Consider the following 26,764-nt stretch of genomic DNA (forward strand, 5'->3'; position numbering starts at 1 on the left):
GATGGACATTGGATAAATATTTTACAATAGAAAGTAACAAGCTCTTAGCCAAGTTCCCACAGGGAGCATAAAAACGCCATAGGAAGTATTGAAAAGTGCAAGAGTTTACAAAAGACATCGTATACAAAAAAACGTAAGCTTAATTTCGATAGTATCGGAACTTGTATTGCAATCCAACCGTGGGTCAAGTAAATGAAATAAGATAAGACTTTGTTTCAATTAACGTTGGCAGTGGAGCTTCCCCCAATTGAAATATGTGCCAATGGAATCGGGCTATTAGGTCAAGTGAATTCAATCGACTGGCGCGGAACAGCAATCGATGGGTCCACACTTATCGCACATAGTATCGCATAAACATCGACGCAGTGGGCCACCTCTAGCAATTTGTCTGCAACTTCTAATTCGCTGCGGGTATTTTTTTTGTGTTTGTTGTTACATATAATCCGATCAATTTCGATCGCCCGCTTGGCAAATCAGTGTCTTGCTGTTCCGATTGGTGAGCTTTGGCCAATTCTCGGCGAGCGTCAGTAAATCGTTCGATTTGGCTTTAAGTCCGCCCGTGCTTTTGCGTTTTCCTTGGCTCTTTTCTTCATTTTTGTGGCCCGTTTTCGTTTTCCACTTGGTATCGCGAGGGGATGAAGGAGGGGAGCAGGAGCGGAGAATCCCGACCGAGTGCATCCCCAATGTGTGTGCGTGTACGTCTGTGAATACGATGGTGCTGCCAATGCAATTGTAACTGAGCGCGCTCATAAAAATCAAAAGTATATTTAGATATACATGTACATATATATAATAATCGGATACGTTTTCTCATTGCCCCCCCTGTCGGTGTGTGTGCGTGTGTATTTAAATCAGTAATACAGTGTGTGTGTGACGAGCGCGCTGGGTTTTGTTGTTAAGTGCGAGTGAGTAAGAGAGAGGGAACACGAGCGAGACAGCAGCCGGAGCAACAGAGAGGCAAACAGGAACTGCAACAAGAAAAACAATAACATTCTGTGGCAGCAGCAGCAGCGATGACTTCCAGTCGCTGCACTGGCAAAGCGGTAAGTTCCCGACTGCAATATTAAGCTAAGCTATGATCCGCGAATCGGTTCCTTGCATGTGTATTTATGTAAGTACACACACACACCCGCACGCGCGCCAAACACACGCACTTGCGTGTATCGTTGACGTCGGCGATTACAGCACTGTTAGCTGCTAACAGCACAGTGACGGCCACTCGCATAGATCCGCGCCAAAGTTATCGGAGTGCCCCACTCGAGGGGCGGTAAATCGTGAGTGAAAAGTGTAAAATACAAACAGTATATGCTCTTTTAACCCCACCCCCAATTTTAAAGTGCTACGGTTTAAAGTGCTGCGAACCGGAGGTGAGTTGCATTATTATATCCTCTTCCAGTGCTTTCATGACACATTCACCCATGGACCTACACCCGCGAACACCAAAACACTACGCACATGCGCAGAGCGGCCACCGACACCGATAACACACCAATGCAATGCAAAAAAGTCGCGCTCTAGTGTGCGCTCTTTATTTTTGTTTTTAGTTTCGCTCCACTCTGCCTTCTGTATTCATCGGGTGCATTTATTGTTATCGGTTTCTCTTCCAGCAAAGTCGGTAATCGCTGCGTGTGCCTCGATTCGTAAACGGTAAACAAGCAATATTTTGTTTTTCATGCTGATTATCATGTTGATGAATGAAGGAGCATTTACGCAATTGTTTTGTGAATTTTCCGCTGTACACTGAAAGATTCTCTTTGTGGTTTCTCCATCTCCCTCGCTCTCTCTCGCTGGCCGATGGCCCACCACACAGGCATTCACACACACCACCACCGCGCGCACACACACACATTTACAGTAGGCCGCCATTGCTCTGCTGCGCAGCTTTTACAGTGTTGCATTCTGCCGCGCAGTGTTGTTGCTGCCGTGAAAGCTTTTTCGGCCCTTGTTGTGTGCCCATCTTTCGTTTTGTACAGATGTTTTTGCCATTCCCTTATCACCTTACGCTTTATGCGATACCTAGACTATCGGTTGTTTATATCATCTTTTGACCGGCGGAAAATATGGGAATGAATATTAAACAATTGTTAAAAATTTAATTAATAGCAAATCTACCAAAAGTATAAGCCGACGTTTATATACTCTTTCTGTTAATTTTATCAAGTTTTATCCATAATGCAATTAGTTTAATTGCTTACTTTTTATAATAATACATTTGTAAAGTTGTAATAATATGCTTAGAATGGCTTAGAATGTTACAATTTTTCGGGTGAGGAATATTTTTCATTTTTAAATAAAATCTTCTCATTCCATCTAAAATACGTTCCACCTCAATTCCTTTGCATGGCTTTAAATATTATATTACACTGACACATTCACCATATGTATGCATATTTAATCCATTTAATTACGTATTTAAATTTATTGTTATTAATTAAATGCATTGCATATCGTTTGTCAGTTACCAAAGTTTCACACGCGGCTATCTCTGTTCAAAGAGATCGCCATAGTTTCTCAAGGTGTAAGGGACGGAAGTGCAATAAAAGCTTATCGTGTAATGACACGCGTTTTAAGATTAAAACAATGTTACAAATCGTGCTATTTGCCAAGCCAGCAAACTTGGTAATGGCTTGGAGGTGCAATATTTAATCTCTTTTATACACTTTTAAATGCCCTGTCATAGGTGTAACGGAATATTTATATATTTTTTGCTTTTTTAGGCCAAGTTGGAACTAAACTACATATTTGATGTGAAAAGTACGTTCTTGCAATCTGTCTTATTGGCTTTTCACTTTAAATGGGCATAGCATAGTACAATATATTATCAGTAAATCCAATCAGATTGATCTCTTTTGTAGGGGTGCTGTTTTTTCGACCGCTGCTGTTGCGCTATTTACCGCAACCTTTCGTAATTCCTGCATAGGAATAGCCAAGCGATGCGGACTCGGGACTCCCGGATTCCGAGAGTCAGCGACATCGGTGGAATCGACGGGGTCCGTACCCCGTACCGTGCTCGCCTATTGCGGCTATGCTGTTTTGTTTGATTTTTTGGTACTCGCTCGGCGATCCGATCGGATGGTATCATATCGTGGGGGATCGTATGGGATCGGATCGCTCGCGTGCCGTTTCGTGTCGTATCGCTTCGTTTCGCATCGCTTTCGCAAACGGCGGTCCGGGGCTCCGCGCACTTGACTCGCTCCGCTTTGCGCATTTTGCTCATTTCGATTTTGCCAAGCGACGTGTACGGAACTGAACTGAACCGAACTGAATTGATACGCGGTTCGGCGGATTCGCTTTGTACTTTCGTTTCTTGTGCTGTTCTGTGTGCTGTGCGCCCCCACATCAATATCGAGTCAAAATCAAGTCAAAATACGAGAATTCGTGTGTTTTTTCTCTGTTCTTTTTTTTTAACTATTTTGTTTTTTTTTTATTATTTGCGTACTAAGAAATTAGCGTTGTAGCAAAAGTAATCTGTGATTTTTTTTTCCGTTCTGTTTTGTTTACCTTTGGCTTGTAACGATTCAAAACAAATAGCAAATCGCGTGATTAAGTGATAAAGTGGCCAGAAGTCGGTGGTCGGGCGCTCTGCACACTGCTTGCATTCAGCGCGCGCCTGCACTGCTTGCATTCCAGGGCAATGGCTCAGTCGACGGCAACGGCGCCGCTCTACGCCGGCTACAAACCCCTGATCAGCTCGGTAACCACGGATACGGATCCGGATCCGGATATGGCCCCCTCCCTGTGTACGTATACTATTTAGTGTAGATTCCCGCCAGAGTCTCTTCATTTCACCCACGTTGCACTCCATTTGTGCTGACTGGGTTGTTTGGGGTGTCTGGGTTGTCTGGGTTGTCGGGGCTGTGGGCACCACCACCTTGATTAGCAGTTATTCTTTGGCTCATTAACACAGCGACGATAGCACAGAGTGGGGAGTGTGGGGAGTAGAGTGCCTATTCTTGGGCATCCACTCTTTCTCTCTCTCTCTATCTCTCTCTATGGGTTTTCTATTGTGGGGATTACACGCAGCATTGCCATTTACGTCGTTTGTTTATGCGGCGCTTGGCTCCCTTCTCATTTTGGCGTCATTATCGCCATCCCCACTCGTCATCATCGTCATCGGCGGTCGTATCGGCATCCTATGAAGAATGAGAATCTGAAGCAGTGAAACGCTTTGTTTGTTTTTATTTTCAAGTGTATTCTGGCATTTTGCTATTTTTGCTAATTTTTGTGAATTTCCTATCTGCCGCCTTTGTTATTGTTGTTACGACTGCTAGTTTTCAAGTTTTCTGGCTTTTGCTATATGCAACACCACGTAGTCGTCGCCGTCGTCGGTCGCCTTCATTTTCTATCATTCCATTTTTCTCGCTTTTCTTTGGGGAACCGGAAAAATAAGCCAGAACACAGCAGCACATACGACAGAGGCACCGAGGAATCGCTGTGATTTGGTCATTTTTTCACTTGCTATCCGTATCACCTGACCGCTTTGCACAAGCCACCCCATTCCCACCCGCTTTGCACCCCTTTTCCGCCCCTCCGGCGGCCTTGAGGGTCCGTTATTTATAATTCCTGTTTGTTTGTTTGTTTGTTTGTGTCTGGTGGGGCCCAGCGAATATCACCTTGCTGATCGGAAGCTGTCTACGGCTTCAATTTCAGTTCAGTGCCCTGCCGAACTTCGGATATCGACGGACTACTACTACCAGTCACATGACACATGTGTTCCACGGATAGGAGCCTAGGCTTCGGTGCTTAGAGCCCAATCCCTTTTGAGCCCAGTGCAGCACATGGCATTGAAACCGAAAGTTGGGGCTTATCTATGTGCCTACAGCGGTGAAAAGTGAATCCCACACACACACACACAGGGTGTCTCCATATTAAATAGTTGAACTACAGAAAACTTTTAGCTGCATTCGGTATTCAGAAGTGTGCTGCATGCTGCACTTAATCTATAGAAATTGCACTGCATTGAAAAATCCAAAACAATATTGTCATGTAATTTGTCATGTATTTGTAAAATTGATTCATATAAGCTGAAGTCTAGAATGTCAAAAGCGAAGAGCACTATTCTTTTTTGTTTGCTTTCTAAAATTAAAAATTGTTTAATGAGGGGCGTAAAGTTGTAATATCGAAACTAGACAATAACTATGACACATACCATTGCTCGAACTGGCCAAATGCTCCACCCTACTACAATGGGAAATGAAAGCAAGGTGGTCACGAGTCCCATTGGAGCTATTCGCGAAACGCAATTAGAACCCGGGTCAGGTGGTCTGATCGGTATTATGGGGTTGCGCCCACTTATAACCCTTTTGCGATCAAGTCAAACGTCTTTGGGTAGTTTCTAATTGATTTTTAGATGGAATCGCAGTTGTTAAATGATGAAAACAAACATATGTGCAAACATTGCCGGTTGAGCAAAGTTAAACTATTATAGTGCGAAAATCAATTCAAGTGAACTATGTCTGCCATAGAATGATCGTTTTTTTTCGTTTTTTTTTTGTGAATACAGATGTCTATATGATTCGCAAATACGTGAAATCATTTACCTAATCAGCATACTCTGCAAACTAAGGGATGCTAAGTTGAAATTTAAAAGAAGCTTACAAATAATCAGAACCAAAAACGATGAAGAATCTTAAAGAGTGCATGAACATTGTATAGATTTTTTTTTGCACTCATATCAAGGGCTCACTGTTTCTGTAAAGCGTAGATATAGCAAGTTACAGAAAACTCCCGATCTTTCAACTGATGATACGAAATGGACGGAGGGCAGAGGGCTTTGATGTCGCACATATGTACATATGTATATAATGGTAAAATGGTTCCGCAAAAGGGGCTGTAATGACTCAATGCGGCTGAGTCAGAGGCAGAGGCTAGATATCGAGTGGCAACAGTGTTTGTTTCTTTTCGCCAGTGAGGTGGAAAGTTTTGCATTTGCCGCTTGGCAGACCCAATTTAGCATCCACCCACGCAGCATCGCCATCGGCAGCAGCACCACTCACTCGCAACTCACGTGAACACCGTGCCGTGCATCGTAAATTGCCACCTGGAGGAGCGATAAAAGGCGCCTGTTCGGGGAGGCGATGGATGATGGAGGCGTTTATGAACTCTGCCGCTATCCAAATGTGGCAGTGATCTATGGCTCTGGCCATAGCTCTGGCCCGCTGATAACCGACGAGGCGACCATAATCGGTATTAAACACCGCCATCATACGCCGATGGACTTCTCTGCTCCCTTCCCTTCGCTCATCAGTTCATTTAGTTGAGTCGCCGTTCCGTTCTGCAATGTGCCATTATCAGTCTTATCAGGCCCTGTCCGGCCGGACTTTCATGCCGCTGAAAATGTTGTTATTGCTGTTGAGCGTTATTTTCGGTGGTTCCGATAGGGACCACCGACAGTTGGGCGAGATTATCAGCCAGTCGGTGGGAGATTGTACCACTTGTGTCCGCATGGTCGCATTCGCCATTTCTGCATTGCTCCATTTCTCCGATTGCGTCGCTGATCTTGCGGATGAGTCAGTCAACCTATGACGATCCAATTTTTAGATTCCACGAGGCAGACACAATGCGGATATTGTATTTTGCAACTGTGTACTATTGTCGTTTGTCACATAAAATGGATTTTTATTCATAACAGAACGCAATGTTTGCGTTGAACATTCGCGCATTTGGCAATGTACATATAAATATATATATACATATATATGTAGATCTAATCTAGATAAAAGCAAAATAGCTCCGATAACAGCTTGATATACTCAGACTTATATCTATTTGATAGTCGAAAAACATGAACAAATTACGAATTTTACATCCTCTGTTCCTCAACAAGGAACTACTATGTACATATACATACATATATGTTCGTTATGACACTTACTGATTGCAAACATTCTTCTTCGTCATTTTATCGGACGAATTACTTCCATTTTGATAGCGATTTGTTTGTGGCTTGCTCTTTAAATAGTGAGTAGCAGATAGAGATGATTGTAGCCAATTTCCATTTAGATTATACATACGTGCTTAGCATTTCAAGTGCAAGTGTGTATGAGAGAGATTAGGCGCCTGTTAACTTAGTTTAATAGCACTTTGTCGTGGCATTATTTGAAACTTATCTGTGGAGTCGGATGTGGGTTAGGCGGTGCCAGGTGGTCGCCAGACCATCTTCATTATCGCCATCTTCAATCAATCCTAAGCAGTACCAACGGACAACCAACAACGATTAAATGTGATTGCCTACCAGATGTGAATTAGGAATATGAAATTACAGTATCTTAAGAGTTTTTGATCTCTTCAAAGATTACTTTCCACCAAAAGATTTGGGAGAAGCCAATGAGATGAGCTCATAGAAGCTGGGTTCGGTAAAATCGAATTTTTGAAATTTAAAAGCTTTAATTGTTTGCCCACCAATTAGTTTTTTTTTTTCCCCACGTCCAGTTTTTGAGATATGGTTTTTCGAAAATAAAAAATTTCACTTTTTTCAATTTTTTTTTTTAAATCGCAATAACATTGTTTGCCAAACTTTGCCCACCCTGTAGATTTTTGAAAAATATGTATACTTTAGCAAATATACCTACATATCAAAATATCTACTCAGAGATAAAAAATCCTTTGATACCAAAAAGTATCAATAAAAAACGTTTGCCCAACCAATATTATTAGTTTTTATCGTTTGCCCACCCTTAAAAAAAAACCTTTAACAAGCATTTTTTCGATTGCCTACACTTAAAATATAACCAATTTCGTTAGCCCACCTCTTTAAAATAAAAATTTTCGATAAATATTCCAGCTTTAAAATTTCAAAAATTCAATTTTTCCGAACCCAGCTTCTTTAAGCTAATGAGATGCACTAATCACTAGCAAACAAAACTCATTTGGGTGTGTAAAATTCATATTAATATTTTGCATATTACAAATTCTATAATGAATATTCAATTGCACGTTTAATGTGCGATAAGACATTTTGGCATATTTCTGTCAAATAATCAAACTTTGTGTAAAATGGTATATAAGAAGGTGTTCTTTAAAGCGATTTTAGACAAATTTTCAGTTATGTATAAAATTAATCGCGTTGCGTTCTAGACCAACAAACAATGATATTCGAGAAAAGCGCCAAGAATTTTTGTTTAAGCGCTTAAAACTTAATTTATCAAAAATGAAATGACGCAGTATTCTCCACAATTACACTGCGAACTAATAGGTGTGGCTCTTGGCTAGAAATGAAATTTGCATATTGGCTTAATTCCGACCAAAACTAGACTGGAACTGAAAACGGGAACAGGTTTTGAGCTGGCAATTCGCCTCGTTGATAAGGGAGTGCAGTGCAGACGAGCTGCACCTGACGATCCACGTCCCGAATGCGTGATCGTCTAACCCAATCGGATCTGTTTATCGCCAATCTCGACCTTGAGCTGGCCAGGCCATGTGGTCCAGTTTGGGAAGCGGCTCTCTGATGGCTTCAGAGCAGATCGAATCGATTGCCTTCCCGTAAGCCAATGACGCACATCTGAGCCGAGCAATCGATCTGCCCAGTCGGATGGTCGATATGGTTGGTCAGACCAGCCAGCTAGATTGCGTCGGGCGGCCCTGTGGACGGAACACGTGAGGTTCGAGTTAAGGGTAAGACGACTTGTGGGGTGAACTTTGCATTCCGCCCGGCAATGTCAATTCCACCAGGAAGCGCAACAACACACCGTGCGCAAACAATTCAACAATTCAGTGGTCAATACGAATGTGCGCAATTGTCATGGCCAATTCTGAGATGCAGTAGAACATTGATAACATGCACAATGGTGCTAAAAAAGTGATAGATTTAGTGGACATTTGTGGTGCAACCCACTAGTGTTCGGAACTTTCTAGTTCTTAGCTCGGTTACTTGGGTGGGTAAACGTTACATATTTCTGTTGTATTATGTTAATTAATTTGGGTTTTTCTTTTCCATGCTGAATTTTTAAGCACCAATGATATTTACCCCAATAGTAAACAAAGAATCCAATTAATATTTGAAGTTAGAAACCATGTTTTCAAAAACGGGTTCCTTTCGAGAAATCTGACTGTAGCTGCGCAGTTAAGCAATGATTCTTCATTTTGAATTGGAAACCCAGCCGTCGTCGTCGTCGTCGTTACAGTTACATTTCGTGCCTATAGCTCTATTAGCTACATGCTATATGCTATATGCTATATGCCATATGCCATATGCCATTAGCTATTTGCCATTAGCGCCGGCGTCGACGACGCTTTTCTCTGCCCGCCGACGATCGGGGTTCTCGGAAATCGGCACTAGTTTTTCAGTGTTTGAGCGTTCAGCGCAGTGTCTGCTTCACCTTTTGCGATTCGTTGTGTTCTCTCCGGCTCCTCGACGGATCCACAAGCCTCCGCCCGCCGTCTTCGCCAGTCGATCCAGGTAAACAATTCGACGCAGAAATTCACACATTCCACAAATTATTGGTCACCATAAACGCTATTATCAACTCGTCCAGTTCCCACAAAGCCATGAGGCTTGAGTCCCCCGCCAGTAATACTAGACTATGATATCCATTGCCAGTGAGATTTGAGTGGAACTCGTTTTTGTTTGTGGCCCATTTGGTACTAATAAACATAAACATCGAACCAGCAACAACTCTCGGCCAATGGCCACATAAATTCAGTTTGCTGTGACAACAAATGCCAAAGTCAAAAAATACGCATACGCAGTGCAGAATCAGTTGCCTTTTAGAAAATATTAAACATCTATAAGATAAAGATACATCCCCCAATTAATAGTATGATATTAAAAGTTCGATTATAATCCTATTGTATCATAATTGATACTTAATTGATTTTTTTTAGTGAATTACAGCGACCATGAAATTTGTTTTGATTGACTTTTAATAAGAGTTTCCAAAAGTATACATATGTAATTATTTTGTAAATCAAATAATATTTACAAACTTACAACTTACCACGCAGAGCTTGGCAAGTAAAGTTATTATTTATGATTTGGAACATTGATAATGTCTATCTTCAGATCTTAGGCGACATGGAAAAAGTGCTTAGAAGTTAGCATTGTTTTGCTATTTTTTTATTTTGATTATAGTCCATATATATGTATGTATATATCTGTAAACATTTAACGATCACACTGCGGGAACGTGGTAAATGTGTTTGAGAACAGAACAGCGAGAGTGAGAATTTTTGGGAGATATTGGATCCGTGTGAGGCTTTCCATCCCGAAAGATTGCTCGGTTTGTGGGGTTTGTGGTTAGATTACTGGGTTTCTGATTGGGCCGCGATTAAGACGGTCACGGTGCCTGTAATTTCTGCCCCGTCTTTATCATTTTCACGGCCCCTGTGGTAAATTTCCATCGAAGTTCCCCTGGTTTTCAAGCCGATTTCGACGAACCCCCGGTCGTTATGTTTGCATTGTATTGTTGATAGTCTGGGGCAATAATTAACAGCGGTTCCATATAAAAATACTCGATACGGCGACAAGTGGACCCATAAATAGTCCACTTGTTAATGAGCGCATTTGAATTCCATTTGTAGTTTGTGTGTGCGTGTTTTTGGTTTTTGTTTTTTTTTTTGCATTTAATCCAGATCGTATCAAAGATACTAAATATTTGAAAGTAACTGGGAATTTGGCAATAATTCCAGGTAGTCCCGCTATAATCGGCTGAGCTGGCAACCCTGATGCCATCGAACTGCACCGAGCACCAAACTATCGATAACGAACAGTGTGAGAAGTAGTCGATTCAATTCGATTGGACTCGATACGATTCGTCAGCTGTTTTCACTGGTTTCTTTCCGTTTCGTTTTGTTTTTAGTGTGTGCTTCCTTCGTTCGTTTATTATTTGTGCTAATTCCGCGTGCTCACGCTCTCTCTCTCTCCCGCCCGATTTCTCACACTGAAAAAGAGCGTCGCCCACGCAGCACGCACGTTTTGTGTTCCTCCTCTCCTCCTTTCGTGTATGTTTCTGTTTCTGTTTCGCTTTAGTTTCACTTTCATTCGTCTTCGATCGTCAAGAGCAAAGAAGTCAAATATTAGCACAAACACATTTGTGCACATGCATACATACATATTTGTATCTACCCACATTGAGTTTTTGTGCGGATTGTAGCTACCTCGTAGGTACCCACTTTATTTGCGACACATTCTTGATTTTTTCAATCTCTAATCCAGATCCTCTCGAAATTCGGCAATTCAAAGTACCCAAATATTGTTGGATTGCATCTGAAAGCAGCTCCTCGCATCTCCACAAATCACAACATTATCATTCCATTCGACAATTTAACAACCCAGTAAAACAAACATTTATGTTCGAATACTCCACTAATTTCATGTCTTGCCACGCTACGAAAACAACAAACAGCAGCAGAAGGAACAGCTGATCAGCCCCAAAAATCACAGAGAGAAGGCGAAGTGAAAGGAGCATCATCAGAAGCCCAACGAACAAAAGCAAACCCAAACCAGATACTTTCAGCCAGCAACAGCAGCTCAATCGACGAGCAAGACGAGGATCAAGTAGGAACATTGCCATTGCCCCTGCTGTCCATCAATAGAAGGACACCCACCCTGCTCCCCCGCCCCGTTCCACCATCATCGACCCGATTCACATCGTCCTACAACGACGACCTGTGCACGTGCAGCAACTGCGCGTACTCCAGTTTCTCATCCTCCTCCTCCTCCGCCTCGTCCACATCCTCGTCATCCACGAGCGCTACAGCAGCAGGAACAGCATTAGCATCAGCAGCCGCATCCGCCGTTGCCAAGAAGCTAGCACGCTCCGTGACCGCCACCAGCATCATGGACATGCCGTACAACACCTCGCCGTCGCTACGCGTGCGCACCACCTCGCTGAATCAGCTGAAGAAGACCGCCGACCTGGCCATCGAGAATGAGCTGCACGTCTGTCCGTCGGTGATGTCCGAGGAGCTGCGCAAGCTGCTGCCGCCCACCTCGGAGACCGTGATGACCAAACCCTTCCCCATCCGGGGCGAACGGACCATTGCCGACTGTACCACGCCGCATGTGATCGCCATGGTTGGCCTGCCGGCGCGCGGCAAGACCTTTATCTCCAAGAAGCTAGCGCGCTACCTCAACTGGATCGGAATCTCCACGCGTGTTTTCAATCTGGGCGAGTACAGGCGTCATGCAACCACAGCATACAAGTCGCACGAGTTCTTCCGCGCCGACAACGAGGAGGCGATGGCCATCCGCAACCGGTGCGCCAATCAGGCGCTGCACGACTCGTGCGATTGGCTGCTGAGCGGCCAGGGAAGCATCGCCGTGTTCGATGCTACCAACTCTACGCGCGACCGTCGCCAGCTGATCCACGACATTGTCGTGAAGCAGCATGGTTTCCGCCTGTTCTTCGTCGAGTCCATTTGCGACGATCCGCAGATTATCGAGCAGAATATTCTGGAGGTAAAGGTCAGCTCACCAGATTACCTTAACATGAACACGGAGCTGGTGGTGCGGGACTTCCTGCAGCGCATCGAGCACTACGAAGAGCGCTACCAGCCCATCGACGAGGTTACCGAGTCGCACCTCAGCTTCATGAAGGTGTACAACGCCGGCAAGAAGGTGGTCGTCTACAATAACGAGGGTCACGTGGAGTCGCGCATTGTCTACTACCTGATGAACATCCACATTACGCCGCGCACCATCTACCTGACGCGTCACGGCGAGAGCGAGTACAACCTGAGCGGGCTCATCGGCGGCGACTCGAACCTGAGCGCCCGTGGCCACCAGTATGCCAATGCGCTATCCACTTTCATCGCCCAGCAGCAGATCGACGGTCTGCGCGTGTGGACGTCATGGATGAAGCGTGCCATTCAGACGGTGGCCGATGTGAAGGCGCCGCAGGAGCGCTGGAAGGCGTTAAACGAGATCGATGCCGGTCATTGCGAGGAAATGACGTACGAGCAAATCAAGGAGAAGTTCCCCGAGGAATTCAAGGCTCGCGACGTTAACAAGTTCGCCTATCGCTATCCGCGCGGCGAGAGCTACGAGGATCTTGTGGCTCGACTGGAGCCGGTCATCATGGAGCTGGAGCGACAGGGCAATGTGCTGGTTGTTTCGCACCAGGCGGTGCTGCGCTGCCTCTTTGCCTACTTCCTGGACAAGTCCGCCGACGAGCTGCCCTACCTGTATGTGCCGCTGCACACGGTCATCAAGCTGACGCCGGTGGCCTACGGCTGCAAGGTGGAGCACATCAAGTTGCCCATCGATGCGGTGGACACGCATCGTCCCAAGCCTAAGATTCCCGGCGACGTCAGTGAGCCAGGACTGGATGGCCTCAGCGGCGAGCTGGTGGCACCCGATGGCGTCGGCAAGGTGCTCATTGTGGGTGACGATGTGGCGACGGCCACGAACGGCAATGGCGGGCGCGTCGATGTCCAGGCGCACCAATGACGGCGTCGCCTGCACCCCGTGCATCCACATCCACCTCCGAAATCCAAGACAATCTAAGCACGGCTGCTGGAACGGCTACGGCTGCCCCAACCTCCAAGACACTTGCCCGCCAACCCCGCCCCCCCAAATCCCAGAACAGATCCCGCACTAATTCTTCCCCCAGCGCATCCCGGACAGCCCAACTGAAACGGACAAAGACACGGACGTGGTCATGCGAGGGCAACACTGACAACTGCTCCTGCACCTGCTCCAAGGATGTGGTGGCATCTCTACTTAACGTGGCGTCGAAGGACTGCGTATGAAATTGTGATTGATCCATTGTGCTGTTTTATTATGTACTTTAATGAACGATTAAATATTTTTAAAATTTTCTAGAACATCTATATACTTTGATAAAAGCAAAATACAGACTTAAACACCTATCTAGATTTACACAATACACACCTTCTCCTGTAAATGGAGAAGTCCTGGCTTGATTGATTCAATGTGATTAGTTACCCCTGGCTTCACATGCAGGCGGTTGGCATACCGCATGCTGAGTGCTCCAGCCACTAAAAACTTGATTGATTCTAACGCTGTATACTTAAATGTGCTCTAATCTAATTCGTTGTCTATTTTTTATAACCGTTTTGAGCGAATTTTATAGCTAAGCGAGAGGATAAACTCACGGATTCCATTTGCCAACTCTGTTTAACTGAAACCACTTGCCCGACACACTTTTTAGCCTATGTATATGTTGCTTGTAAATGTATGTGTGGAATAAATATTGTAACTACAATACATAAATACTATTTCAAATAATCAACAATAAATACAATTTATCAAAAGAACCCATGCTCAAATGCATCAAATGTTTCATTCCCGTTAGAAGAAAAAAAAAAAATTCAAATTGATAGAGGAAAAGTAATACGAGGGTAAATGTAAACTTTACATACGATATTCTTTAAATTATTATTTGAAATTATTTAATAATACGTTTTAAATACTAATAGCTAACATAATTTACAATCGGTTGACAATAACAAAGTTAATTTATTTAAATACATACATATATGCATATGTATGTAAGTTAGGATATCTTTCCCAATTAAGTACCAAAGTTTTCTGTTAAGCACGTGTCATTAAAAATACCAAACTGAACCAAAGATTCCGATAGATAAAAATCGGTTCCAGACGCGATCTAGTTAGCTCGCAAAATTTGACTTTTTCGCTAGTTAAAATTTTCGCATGTCAGGGGACGGAAGTTTCTAGCAAATTTCTTAATTTTCAATTCATTCAATTGGGTTTCAGCTGCCGGGAAGTGTTTTGTGGTGTTTCTTCATCCTCGTCTGCTAGGATTAATTATATCACTGAGTGACTACGCACCGGCAATTCCAGAAGAAATCGCAGGCCAAGGATAGCCTTGAATTCTCGGGACCATGCCGCGCTTTCGCAACGAGACGCCGGAGGAGTCGCAGTACACCGATGGCGAAATCGTTTGGGTAAAGATCCACAACACCGAGATCTGGTGGCCCGGCGAAGTGACCTCGTCGCAGGACTTTCGTTTCGTCAACACCACGCGCCCGCCGTACGCAGTTGTGGCGTTTTTCAACGAGAAAACCTTGTGAGTTTGCCCATTTCAACTTTAGCGTGACATGCTTTTTCTTATTCTTTTTCTTTCTTCATTGTCCGCAGCGAGCAAGTGAGTTCCGCGAAGCTTATTTATCCCTTCGAATGCGAGCACAAGGAGGAGTTCATTAAGCGCGGCAAAAGTAAGTCATTTCTTTTTATATTTGGCGATATTGTACGTACATGCGTCCAAAGTGACGCGCCACACGAACGTGCATGCTTAGTCTATTTCTTGCTCTCTTCGTCTTCCACATCTCGACGTTCATACGCACGAACAGAAAGATAGAGCAAGACAACTATATATGTACTTTATATGGAAGGGGAACGCTTTATTCTGTTACACTCTTTTGCAGGAATCTACATGGTAATGCTTTGTAAAAGTATTTTATATATGTATGTATGTGTGTACATATTACTTTGCTTTAGGATTTTTGACCAAAATATAACCATAAAAAAGTCGACTTCTATTGGGAAAATCATTTTGATATGCGCATTTTCTGGCTTTTGCTAAACTATACATATACACATGCAAACATAACCTAAAAAGCAAAACACAATAAATATTGCGCAAAATAATTAAAAACGACAATTTATCAACAATTTAGCCTTATTTCGAATTTCTAGTTTTTCTTAAATAGTTTTTGTTTTTTGTACGAAATATAACTTTTTTATTATTATCTATTGCCTTATCTATTACCATTTTCAAAAAAAAATTTTATAAAGTAGGCGACAAAATTAATGTCATTTAATGTTGGAGTTGTAACCCGAGACTTCAGAAATTCAGACTTCAATTTGTTTGCATTTAACATTCGGGAATAGAACAAATATCCTAAGAAACATTACATAGTATTTGAATTTGAAAATTCGAAAACACACAGCAGAAGAAATAGCGCAGATTTGTCTCTGTTATAAGATTCCTGGGTTAGTTTCTGATACCTCTGCATATGCTAAGCGTCCAATATCTGTTTCACTTGCAGAGAAAGCCGAAGGAATCCACATGGCCGACAAGTTCTCAGAGGACGTGGCGATCGCCGAATCGCGTAGCGGTCGCATCCATCGCTCGTCGACATCGTCCTTAGCGGAGGTCTGCAGCGGACCCGCCGCCCGTCCGGAAAGCCTCATCAAGGCCTGCCTTTCGAGCAATAGCAACAGCAGCGGCGTGCTGAGCAGCAATGCGTGCAGCAGCGGAGTGCCTTCGGCAGCGGGTCGAGTAAGTAGCTCGGCAACGCTACATGCCAATGATAAAGCCGTATTCCGACAGCAGGAGTCCACGTTCCGCATCATGGACATCGGGGGCGGCGCCACGATTCCGCCCCGTGACGCTGCCTTCGAGTGCACCATGTGCAACTTTCACACCAACAGTATGAGCGTCCTGCTCATCCACCGGCGCAACCACATGGAGTCGAGCAACAACTTTGGCAGCAGCAACAGCACCACCTATACGGTCACCAGTACGGCCAACAGAACGACCAGCAGAACGGCCAGCAGAACGACCACCAGTCCGGCCACCAGTCCACGACGAGCGTCGCGTCGTTCCCACACCACCATCGTGCATGAAGTGAACGGCCAAAAGAGCCGGAACAACGAAGTGCGCTGCAACTCGCGCCACGTGTCCATTATGATTGACGTACCGCTGACAAACGAGGAGCATGAGAAGGTGATGAGCATCGTTGACAAAACGTTGGCCAGCATCGAGCTCGTTGTTGGCTCCAATGCGGGCAGCTCCCCGGGCTCCGCTTCCGCGTCTGTTCCCACACGAAAGAGCTCCTCCGCGTCGTCGCAGGCGCCCGCTGCGGTGAACCCGCGACGCAGAACTGCGACATCTCGAGATCCGGGTAGCCAGCGCTCAAACCAACTGCGAGCCACCATGCCCGCTCCACAGTCGCCGCCGGCAAAGCAACGTCGTCTCACACGCTCCATGAGCAGGCGCCTGCAAGGTGTTTCGCCAATGGCCGTCCCTACGGAGATTCTGCCGCCACCTGTGCAGGTAAATTCGCGTCGTAATTCACGCAGACGCTGCACACTGGCTGCCACCACTAGTGAGCCAGTTATTTCGCCCAGAAGGGGCAATCCCTTACGGAAAACGATGACGACATCGCCATCGAGCATCGTCTCGCCTCGAAGCGCAGGTCGGCGCAAGCAACCGATCTCTAGGAATAGAACGACGACCGTAACTGGTGATGCGCATATATCTTCTGCGCTCCTCACATCGCCTTTAATCAATCGTCCGGCTGGGGACAAACATGAATCGGAAAAACAGGTGGCAGAGCCGAATCTGCCCATCAGTCCATCGCCAGAGCCAACGACATCAATGGCTGACATCGCACAGCCGAATCAGAATCTCCAGCATATGCAGAGGAGCATTGACGCCTCCAAGCAGCTGCAGCTAAGTCTGATGGCGGAATGGGGCGACGACGAGACGGACGAGTCGATGGAGGAGACACCGCAGCCGGTTGAGAAGGATACCGGAATCGTGAAATCACCGCCGGCGACAGAGCAACATGCGGATGAGAAAGAACAGGAGCAGGAGAAGACTGATGGCGGTGCTGCCAAGAAGCGCATACGCAACATACCAAAGAAGGATCGGCGCGACGTAGTCGTGCAGGAATTCGACGTGCAGGACAGCCAGCAAGACCCCGATGACGCGGAGGTTGACGAGCCGATTTTAATTCAGGATAGCGATGCTAGCTCCAATGGCAGCGTCGTATTCGTAGAAGACGAGCCGAGGCAGCGCGGCCGGGGAGCTTATTCGCAATCCAATGGCAATGTCAATGTCAGTGATAAGGCCGCGTCCTCGTCGAAGATGGCCAGCAACATACCGTCCTGCTTTGACTTCGAGGAGGAGGAGGATGTACAGCAGCAGGAGGGCCAGAATGGTTTGAGCTATAGGCGCCGAACGAATACCAATCGTCCTGATGTCAACGGCAAAGGACCCGCTGAGGAGGACACACTCGAGAGGAATGAGGAACCTGTGGATGAGAACGAACTTGACGACAACGTGTCCTACGATAACGCCTTCAAGGGCTTTGAAGATGTCCACAAACCGACAATCAAGGAAGGCATACAGACTCTGGAGGAGGAGGTACACCGTGAGCCTGACGTGGAGCCCGAGCCGTGGCAGCAGGTAGCAGCCTATGCCGTAGAGTCTGAAGAAGCGATTCCCCAGGACGCACCTGAGGGCGAGGCGGGAGATCACATGTTCCTGCCCATCAAGGAGCCGCAAAAGCGCATCTTTAAGTCACGAAACAAATCAACAAATCAAATGGCATGTCCACCAGACGAGGATCTGCTACCAGCCTCCATGACTTCCACGTTGCCAAGCGCCAACGAAGAGGAGCTGACTGCGCCCAGGACTTATAGTCCTCTCCAGGAGGCGAATTGCGTCGGTACACTGCTATCCAATCACGAACCGAGCAGGGCCATCAGCGTCAAAAACAGCAACAAATATAGCAGCAAGGGAGTGCTGGGTGGCAGCATGACGAGGAAGCGCCGCAACAAATCCAAGACTGAATCATCCCGTCGCCCGTTACAGCGTTCCAGGCCAATGACACGTCAGAAGAATCCCTCACCCAAGCACGAGGAGTTGAGCAACCACAGCAGCCGAAGCAGCAGCAGCAGCAGCAGCAACAACAGCAGCAGCAGCAGCAGCAGCAGCAGCGGCAGTAGTAGCAGCAACACGAGCAGCAGTAGCAGCAACACGAGCAGCTCAAGCTCTAGCTCGGACTCGCACGGCATCGGAACACTATCCCCGGAGCCGGGCTCCAGCAACAGCTGTTCCATAGCCTCCAACATTGCAGTGATATCGGCAGAAGAGGCACGCGAGCTGCAGCGTTCCGCCTCGGGCGCCGGACTCATCCACGCCGCCATCGTTGACGCCACGCAACCGGTGCAGCGTGGTGGCGTGCTTATCCTAGAGGATATTAGGCTGCCGAATTTGTATCAACCCTCTAGCCTTCACTCAACGGACAGCAATGGCAGCCACCGGACGATCTCACACTCGCCGGATGAGGGCGACGAACAGTCGCAAGACCCGGCTGATCAGCCGCAAACAAACGATGAAGACCAAGATGTGAAGCATATGATTGATGACGCCGAGCCAATGGAGCAAGGGGCGGAAGAGGACGACCAGGCGGCAGAGGACGACCAGCCGGAGAAGGAGCAGGAGCAGGATCAGGAGCTGGGACAAAAGTCGAAGGATAAGCCAGTGTCCGAGGCAGACAACGAATTGGGCCGCTTCTCACCGATCCCCGAAATCCGTTACCAGTTGCAGCCTGGCGAGTTGCTGCTTAATGAGCGCGAACGGGAGATGTTGCGCCGGTACAAGGCCGTCGTGGCCAGTGGTCGCAGTGCAGAGAAGTTTCGTCAGGTCCGCGCGCGCTGGAACCGAAACATGCCATCCACATCCTCAGACAGCAATGGCAGCCGCCACACAAACTCACACCTGCCTGATGAGGGCGATGAACAGTCGCAAGACCCGCCAGATCAGCCGCAAGCAAACGATGAAGATCGAGATGTGAAGAATATGATTGATGACGCCGAGCCAATGGAGCAAGGGGCGGAAGAGGACGACCAGGCGGCAGAGAATGACCAGGCGGCAGAGAATGACCAGGCGGCAGAGAATGACCAGGCGGCAGAGGAAGACCAGCAGGAGAAGGAGCAGGAGCAGGAGCAGGAGCAGGAGCAGGAGCTGGGACAAAAGTCGGAGGATAAGCTAGAGTCCGAGGTAGACAACGAGTTGGGCCGCTTGTCTCCGATCCCCGAAGACTGTTACCAGCTGCAGCCTGGCGAGTTGCTGCTTAATGAGCGCGAAGAGGAGCTGTTGCGCCAGTACGAGGCCGATGTGGCCAGTGGTCGTAGTGCAGAGAAGTGTCGCCAGGCCCCCGCGCGCTGGAGCCGAACAATGCCATTCCCCGAAGAATCAGGCGTACACGAATCAGAGTTGGATGGCATGCCGTTGGCCGCGTCGTCATCAGAGGATCAAGAACGGGACGGGGAAGAGAAGGAGACTGGGGTCGGCTCCGAAGGTGAACAGCCCGCAATGGCTACGGATGAAGAAGAAGTATCTGACGACAGGAGGTTCCAGATGGCAATGGACATGGACATCGCACTGGATGCCGTGGAGCTGGTGATGCCGGTTTCATTGCTGCAAACCTCGCGCCGCCCTGCCAGCTACCCGCAAGTCACTCCGATGGCGACCACCCAGTCGGCCATTGGCCTAAATCGACCCACCAGGCATTTAAGCTGTGCCCGAGCCCTGAGCGATGCGGACATGGCCAGGGCCCACCAGCAGCTGGTGGATCTGCGCGAGCAGCAGCGCCTCTGCTTCACCCCGCCATCGCCGCCAGCGGTCCTGACTCCTCCTGCAACACTGCTGCAGGCCAGTGGACAGAAAAGGCAGCGTCGCCGCTCGAAGAACGCTCCAAGTGACCACGCGGAGAGCGGGTCACGCAGCGAAGGCGGCGAGGAATCGTCAAGCGACGCCAAGGATGGTCAGGAGAGTCCCGAGAACGTAAGTCATTCCATGGATGCACGCAGAAATGTTGGCATGAACACCCACTCCCAATACAGCCGTGCATCTTAAAAAATCGATTTTAAATATTATATATTCTGTTCTTCCAAGGCTAAAAGTATCAAATATAATTGAACTTTCATCTCTGTCGTATATTTTATTATTTGTATGGTATTTTAGTTTTTGTATATGTGTTGTATTGACTTTCGAGACCAGGACTATATAACTGAAGGAGCCATTCCTTGTTTCCTTGTTTCCTCGTTTGCAGCCGCCACAACTGTGCGCTGGACGCATCTGCGCGGTGATGACTCGACCGATCCCGGGCTACAGTCACACCTTCATGCTGTGCTCGCTGAACAACAACAACTTTACGCCGCTGAACAACGTGGCGCTGTACCTGGACAACGAAAAGAACCACCTGGTGCCGGTGCCGCGGGAGACACTGCTGGAGCCGCCGCGTCTTGCCGACGGCCATCCGCTGTCCGCCGTCTTTGCGGACATTGACTTTCTGGGCGAAGACGCGGTGGCCCAGGTGGTGGAGCCATCGGAGGCGGAGGCGGAAATGGAGATGGAGATGGAGATGGAAATGGAGACTGAGCAGGAACTCGTCCAGGATCAGGTGTCGCCGCGCCAACTGTCGCCGCAAATGTTGCTAAGCGAGGCCGATAATGATTACAATAACGAGAACGACGTTGAGTCTGTGGACGCGATGGGCATCATGACACCACTCAGCCAGGTGGCCGAGGGAGGCGCCTTGGCAGCCGCCGGTAGCTACGTGAACGAAGAGGAGGAATTGTCTCTGCACGGCGAACAACTAATTGGGCAGATAATGCAGTTAAACGTGAACGGGTTCCACTTGCAGCTGGATACCGCGATGCTATTCAGCATGGCAGAACAGCCGGACACTTGCATCGAGGTGAACGTCACGGATGGGGGGGGATCCAGCACATCTGCTGCCGGTGGCAGTATGACAGCCGTGCTTAATGCTCGCGACATTCTACATGCGGCAGAGGCATACCTACAGGAGCGCGATCTGCAGCTGGTCAACGTGGAGGACATGACGCTGGACGACAGGGATGGCGATGTGTCAACAGCCGATCTGGCTGTGCCCCCCGCCCCTGATCTGCTCTCCCAGGCGCTGGTCGGCAGCCAGGTCGTGGACGATTCGGAATTCGTGAACGCAGCCAACGCTGGCGTTGGAATGCTTCACATCGATACTCGCAACGGCCCTGGTCTACTGCATGTGGGCAACGACGAGCCGGGCAGCGTGGTGTTCATTTCGCATCCGATGCCTACGCAGAATGTCCACCTCACGCCGCCGATCACGGCGCGCACCAACGAGACAAACGCGCTGCTCGACCAGACGCCCATCATGTCCACGCTGGAGAGTCCCAGTGGCATGCAGCTGCGGCGCGTTTCGCCGCTGGTCGAGGGCAACCTGGAGGATAGTCTGGCCGTGATCGGCGTGACGAACGGCAGTGGCGTACCCACCTCGCTGGAACTGCCCATTACCGTGACCAATCCGGCCATCGCATCCCGTATGGGGGCGCCCGTCGCCGAAATGCTGCAGTTTGCTCCTTTTCAGTAGGAGCGGAGGAGGAAGGAGCGAAGGAGCAGCGCAGTCCATGAACAGTTCAATTTATTATTTTTTTTTTTTTAATACACCTAAGGAGTTGCAGTAAGGATTTAGAAGATGCAGCATATGCATTTTAGTTTGAGCGGCACGGAAGCCCAATGCCTATTTGTTAGTTGAATTGACACGAAAATGGACGACGACGACGACGACGATGACATTGCGCCACGGCCAATGTAAATATTATTTGCTTAATTAACCTAAGTTAGATTCGTGAACTTTCACCTATCTCTTGCATTGCAAATGTACGATAGACAGGCGGAGTTCCTTTTACATGTAAGGATGTAAGGATAACCATAGCATACACGCGAACAGAACGCAACAGACCAGGATAAGCTCGATCGCGAATCGATGCCCGGCACCAAAGCAACAACATAATACGACACCCAACAGAATATATATGTACGGATACCTGTGTGCAGGAAGGAAGCAGAACTTACGTAAGATGACCATACCACAGATGACCATACGCCAGTCCAGTCGCTAAACCTAATGAATGTGTAAAGAGACCCGCAAAGCAGGCGGGCTGGGCAGACCGCAGACCAAGCTGCCCAGCTGCTGGGCAGCTATTTGAATAAATGCAACATGTGCAACAGGGAGGATCTTGGTGTATTTGGACGGAGCCACTGCAGCAGCAGCACACTCACTCAAGCTCATGCCAGTGCCTCATCATACGTAGAGATAGTTGTAGTCGATCGATCATCTGTACAGTTTTCATTCTCAAGAACACGTAATATATAGGAATTTATGAAAGAGGGATATACATATTGAGGCAGAAAATGTATGCTAATGAAAATAAATTTTTGATAACAGTTGTTTTTTTTTTTTTTTCTTGTAGGAAAACGAAAACGATACCTAAAGAATGGAACGAATTGTCAAAAAACGATTTTACTTTTGTCAAATAATACCCCCGTTTTAATTAAGAAACATCAACATCATTTTACTTTTGTCAACAAATAATTCACAAGTGTTTAACAAGTATTAACTATAATATATCTCACAAGAATCGGAGGACTCCCGAAAGCCTGAATATGTATACACTTCATATTTTTATTTTTGTAAACCAAAAACTGCGAACCCTATAAATATATTTTGCATTCCTTTTCGTTTTGGAAACTGCAATTTAAAATGCGATTTGTGTTTTTATTTTGGTTGTTTCCTTTATTGAGTTTTAACAATTGCATGATGACTTTGCATTACAATTCGCTTAACTATTAATAACAATTGCCTTCATTTCATAGCATTTGTATTGTGTATTTCTCTCTTGGTTTGAATAAGTTTTACTTGCGTTCTGTTTAGAATTAAATTATTGTAACCGTTTGCACTCAACTTTCCACTAGTCCTGGCTTCACGTTCACACGTTTTGCCTCGAATTTGACAAAAAATTGCTTTCTATTCTTTTTTAAGAGTATCGGCTGCACGCTGCACAGCACAAGGAGCTCACTTAACTCAACTGAACTCAACTCAAGGGGCTAAACAAATTAGAGAATTAATAATCAATAAATTAAATAAGATTATCATTTTGCATACGAATTATATAAACAATAATAACTCAAGGTGTTGGCTGGATGGCGACAAAAATACTTTACTATCGCAAGTAAAATTGGCAATTTAACGAATTTTAACGCTTGCAAGTTTGGCCTAAGCAAATTAAATAATATACCTAGGTATTCGAACATAAAAATACTTTAGGTAGTGTTAGCTATATAGAAATTTTGTTGTTGTTTTCGGGGCGAGCGGTGCTGCTGGCACAATTTGTAAAAAGGTAGGAAACGTAGGAAACTTTCGGCAAAGTTTAGTGAGTGCTGTTGTTGCTGTTGCTGCTGCTGCTGCTACATTTTTTTTTTTTTTTTGGTTTGGGGCGAGTGTTTAATTGCTGTTGTTCATACTGCATCATCCTCCTTCTCTGCGCAATATTCCTGGCGTAATTCTCTGCTCTGTTCTCATCGGTTGTTGTTATGGTTGGCGATACTTGCTACAGCTTATGCGGATGGTCCGTGATCCGTCGTCTACAGCTTGGCACAGATCTCGTTCGTGAACTCGGAGCACTTGGCACGGCCGCCCAGATCGCCGGTGAGGTATTTGCCCTCCTTGATGGTCTCGAAGGCGGCACGCTCGATTTTATCGGCGTACGTGTTGAGCTCCATGTGGCGCAGCATCATGACCGCCGACAGCAACAGGGCAGTGGGATTGGCCAGGTCCTTGCCGGCAATATCGGGGGCGGTTCCGTGCACAGACTCGAACAGGGCACCGTTCAGGCCCATGTTGCCGGAGGGCGTCAGGCCGAGGCCGCCCACCAAACCGGCGCACATGTCAGACAGAATATCACCGTACAGATTGGGCATGACCTGGCATTATGGAGACGGCATTAGCTTAGTCGCTGATACTATACTTTAGCGACTGCGTAATTCAACTCACCAGCACGTCGTATTTTCCGGGGTTCTGGACCATGTTCAGGCACACCGTATCCAGATACTTCTCTTCGAACTGGATTTCTGGGAACTTCTGGGCCATGTCGCGGACGCAGCGCAGGAAGAGACCATCGGACATGCGCCTGTGAGAAATGGTAGGAAAATAGCATTAGTTTCACAACAACAAAAAAGAGTAGCTCTCGTGGCCAACTTACATAATGTTCGCCTTGTGCACCACGGTGACCTTCTTGCGGTTGTTGTTCTTGGCGTACTGGAAGGCGTACTCGGCCACACGCTTGGAGGCTTCCTCGGTGATCAGCTTGATGCTCTGAACGACGCCGTCGACGATCTCGTGCTCGATGCCGGAGTACTCGCCCTCGGTGTTCTCACGGATGGTGACCACGTCCACATCGTCGTACAGCGTCTTGTAGCCCTCGAGACTGCGGCAGGGACGCACGTTGGCGTACAGATTGAACTCCTTGCGCAGGGCCAGATTCAGAGACCGATGGCCCTTGCCGACGGGCGTCATCAGAGGACCCTTCAGGCCGATCTTGTTCGTGTTCACCGAGTCAATGGCGGCCTGTGGGATGCCGAACTTTCCGTCGGGTCCCTGTTAACATGTCACGCACAAATGAAATAAGAAGTAAATAAATAAAGCTAGCTCGCAAATTGTTTTATATATGTGTCGTCTTCTCCGACATATGTATGCATTTTTTTTTTGGCTTTTAACAGAGCAAATTAATATTTGGCGAAAATATTGCATGGATTCGTATCCATTGATTTGGCATTTATATCGAATATATGGCAATGGAATGTTAACTAGAGCCTGGTTGTATTTCAAATTTACCGCCCAGACGACCGTAGTTGCCACCTGTTGTCAAACGGCCACGCGCTTCGAAGGCGATGGCGCTCAACTTGGATTTGAAATGTCAAGTTGAACCACTAACTCTGGCTGGGATTACGACACTTACCCGGACGGGGGTCACGTCCACGGCCTCCCACTCGATGGGGACATTGGCGGCGGTGAAGATTTTCTGCACGGCCGCAGAGATCTCAGGTCCGATGCCATCGCCAGGGATGAGGGTGACTTTCTTGGTGCCGGAGGAGTAGGACCGGCTGGCGGCGGGAGTCGCGTTGACCTGGAAAATAGCAAGACCATAGGCGGGTTACAGAGTGATCTACAGAAATGGTGGCGAGAAAACGCATAGATGGGCAGCAGCAACAGCAGCAGCATCTAGCGGGATTACATAAGTGCCCATGCCAAACAAAAATCCCGTCCGCCCTACCCCCCGTGCCAAACAGTTCGTCGCGTTGAGGTTAGAGTGCACAAATGATTCCCACGGCGCTGATAAGGCCGCAAATCAGGGCCCAATCTCGGTAACTGATTTTTTCCCGCCTCTCGAGTAGGGGGTGGGATTTTCGAGGGTCCGAACCACCCGCCCTGCCCGCCGTTATCGATATCTCGGCCACGCAACGAGGGAGCGAGAGAGAGAGTGTTATGTAAAGTGAATGCGAATTCTAATGCTGTGCTCTTTTCGTTTTCGCCGGACGGACAGCTGATGTCCTGGCGAAGGAGGTGGTGGCCCCCACTGCGGATCCCGGATGGTTCCGTCGCTGCCGCCGCTGTTATGGAACCAACCTGGCTCACTGCTGGCGTCGCAGTCACCGCCGGAGCATCACGCGCTGCAATCAAACCCAGTTGATTGAGCTGCAAGTGTTTTGCGTAATGTGTTGTTGTCGTTGGGAATCGCGGAATCGCAGATCATTGCATCGGTGGTTTGCAGGGTTGGTTAGCGGGCGTGGAGTTGGAGGGCAGGAGCGTCGGACGAGAAACAAAATCGCAATGTTAGTGGTAGTTGGCCAGTACTTTTTGGCCAGCACGTAATCAACTGCTGTCCTGCAGAATTGGTTTGGTCGCTGTATGGTGGGGTTAAGAGGCGCGACGCGGGGCGGGTCAAGTCGCTTAAGCCTAAACGGGTCTTACAATTTTCTGTATGAATCTAGCAGCCATTGCGTTGGATCGGTTTTTGCACTGATTCCTGCCGTATATTATATAGAAAAAAGTCTGTCTTTTTAGTCTGCGCCCGCCGTAGTCGCCACCTTGCGGAAAACTGGCGAATCTGCGGTATATCGGTCGATAGGCATGCGGGGGCAGCGTCGTTGCCACCTGGACTGCGCTCAGATGGGGGTGGAATTACAAATCACCCATATCCCCG

At 47.3% G+C, this 26,764-nt stretch overlaps 3 protein-coding genes and 1 non-coding gene across 20 annotated transcripts, besides 2 other annotated features; 2 read left to right on the forward strand and 2 right to left on the reverse strand.

Moving 5' to 3' along the window:
* Nucleotides 1-143: 143 nt before the first annotated feature.
* On the reverse strand, nt 144-756 carry asRNA:CR44340 (antisense RNA:CR44340). Its single transcript, NR_123958.1, has one exon.
* Pfrx (6-phosphofructo-2-kinase) lies at nt 365-14,210 on the forward strand. Of its 13 annotated transcripts, NM_001258821.2 has the most exons (3): nt 1,535-1,647; nt 10,627-10,706; nt 11,343-14,210. In NM_001258821.2, the coding sequence occupies exon 3, from the start codon at nt 11,777-11,779 to the stop codon at nt 13,385-13,387; it is 1,611 nt and encodes a 536-aa protein (NP_001245750.1). In that variant the 5' UTR covers nt 1,535-1,647; nt 10,627-10,706; nt 11,343-11,776; the 3' UTR covers nt 13,388-14,210. The 13 variants fall into 13 exon arrangements, with proteins under 13 accessions (NP_728252.1, NP_001245750.1, NP_728249.1 ...); NM_167654.2 differs by lacking the exons at nt 1,535-1,647; nt 10,627-10,706 and adding an exon at nt 365-411 and having other exon boundaries at nt 11,346-14,210; NM_167651.2 differs by lacking the exon at nt 10,627-10,706.
* Nucleotides 365-23,262, forward strand: CG14200 (uncharacterized protein). Of its 3 annotated transcripts, none has more exons than NM_133159.3 (5): nt 365-1,043; nt 14,678-14,990; nt 15,062-15,138; nt 15,973-20,504; nt 20,773-23,262. In NM_133159.3, exons 2-5 carry the CDS (start codon nt 14,806-14,808, stop codon nt 22,090-22,092), a joined length of 6,114 nt encoding a protein of 2,037 aa, NP_573387.1. In that variant the 5' UTR covers nt 365-1,043; nt 14,678-14,805; the 3' UTR covers nt 22,093-23,262. The 3 variants fall into 3 exon arrangements, with proteins under 3 accessions (NP_573387.1, NP_001245748.1, NP_001245749.1); NM_001258819.2 differs by lacking the exon at nt 365-1,043 and having other exon boundaries at nt 14,628-14,990; nt 15,973-16,205; nt 16,257-20,504; NM_001258820.2 differs by lacking the exon at nt 365-1,043 and having other exon boundaries at nt 14,628-14,990; nt 15,973-16,205; nt 16,260-20,504.
* Nucleotides 7,335-7,832: a mobile genetic element.
* Nucleotides 15,209-15,293: a mobile genetic element.
* Nucleotides 23,263-23,287: 25 nt separating the features above from the next.
* Nucleotides 23,288-26,670, reverse strand: Idh3a (Isocitrate dehydrogenase 3a). 3 transcript variants are annotated; one of them, NM_001272776.1, is made up of 6 exons: nt 26,533-26,664; nt 26,188-26,256; nt 25,520-25,687; nt 24,764-25,158; nt 24,556-24,691; nt 23,991-24,485 (listed from the first exon to the last, which is right to left on the reverse strand). In NM_001272776.1, exons 1-6 carry the CDS (start codon nt 26,557-26,559, stop codon nt 24,147-24,149), a joined length of 1,134 nt encoding a protein of 377 aa, NP_001259705.1. In that variant the 5' UTR covers nt 26,560-26,664; the 3' UTR covers nt 23,991-24,146. The 3 variants fall into 3 exon arrangements, with proteins under 3 accessions (NP_728257.2, NP_001259705.1, NP_573388.1); NM_167657.3 differs by lacking the exon at nt 26,188-26,256 and having other exon boundaries at nt 23,288-24,485; NM_133160.2 differs by lacking the exon at nt 26,188-26,256 and having other exon boundaries at nt 26,533-26,670.
* Nucleotides 26,671-26,764: the final 94 nt, after the last annotated feature.

This window comes from Drosophila melanogaster, chromosome X, assembly GCF_000001215.4.
Source record: "Drosophila melanogaster chromosome X".
NCBI lineage: Eukaryota > Metazoa > Arthropoda > Insecta > Diptera > Drosophilidae > Drosophila > Drosophila melanogaster.

Coding starts and splice junctions, on each gene's coding strand:
- Pfrx (NM_058104.5), top strand. CDS start 3,635: ATGGCTCAGTCGACGGCAACGGCGCCGCTCTACGCCGGCTACAAACCC. Junction 3,741..11,342: donor GGATATGGCCCCCTCCCTGT/GTACGTATACTA, acceptor AACAACAAACAG/CAGCAGAAGGAACAGCTGAT.
- CG14200 (NM_133159.3), top strand. CDS start 14,806: ATGCCGCGCTTTCGCAACGAGACGCCGGAGGAGTCGCAGTACACCGAT. Junction 14,991..15,061: donor TTTTTCAACGAGAAAACCTT/GTGAGTTTGCCC, acceptor CATTGTCCGCAG/CGAGCAAGTGAGTTCCGCGA. Junction 15,139..15,972: donor GTTCATTAAGCGCGGCAAAA/GTAAGTCATTTC, acceptor TTTCACTTGCAG/AGAAAGCCGAAGGAATCCAC.
- Idh3a (NM_001272776.1), bottom strand. CDS start 26,559: ATGGCTGCTAGATTCATACAGAAAATT. Junction 25,159..25,519: donor TGGACGTGACCCCCGTCCGG/GTAAGTGTCGTA, acceptor ACATGTTAACAG/GGACCCGACGGAAAGTTCGG. Junction 24,486..24,555: donor CCGGAAAATACGACGTGCTG/GTGAGTTGAATT, acceptor CCATAATGCCAG/GTCATGCCCAATCTGTACGG.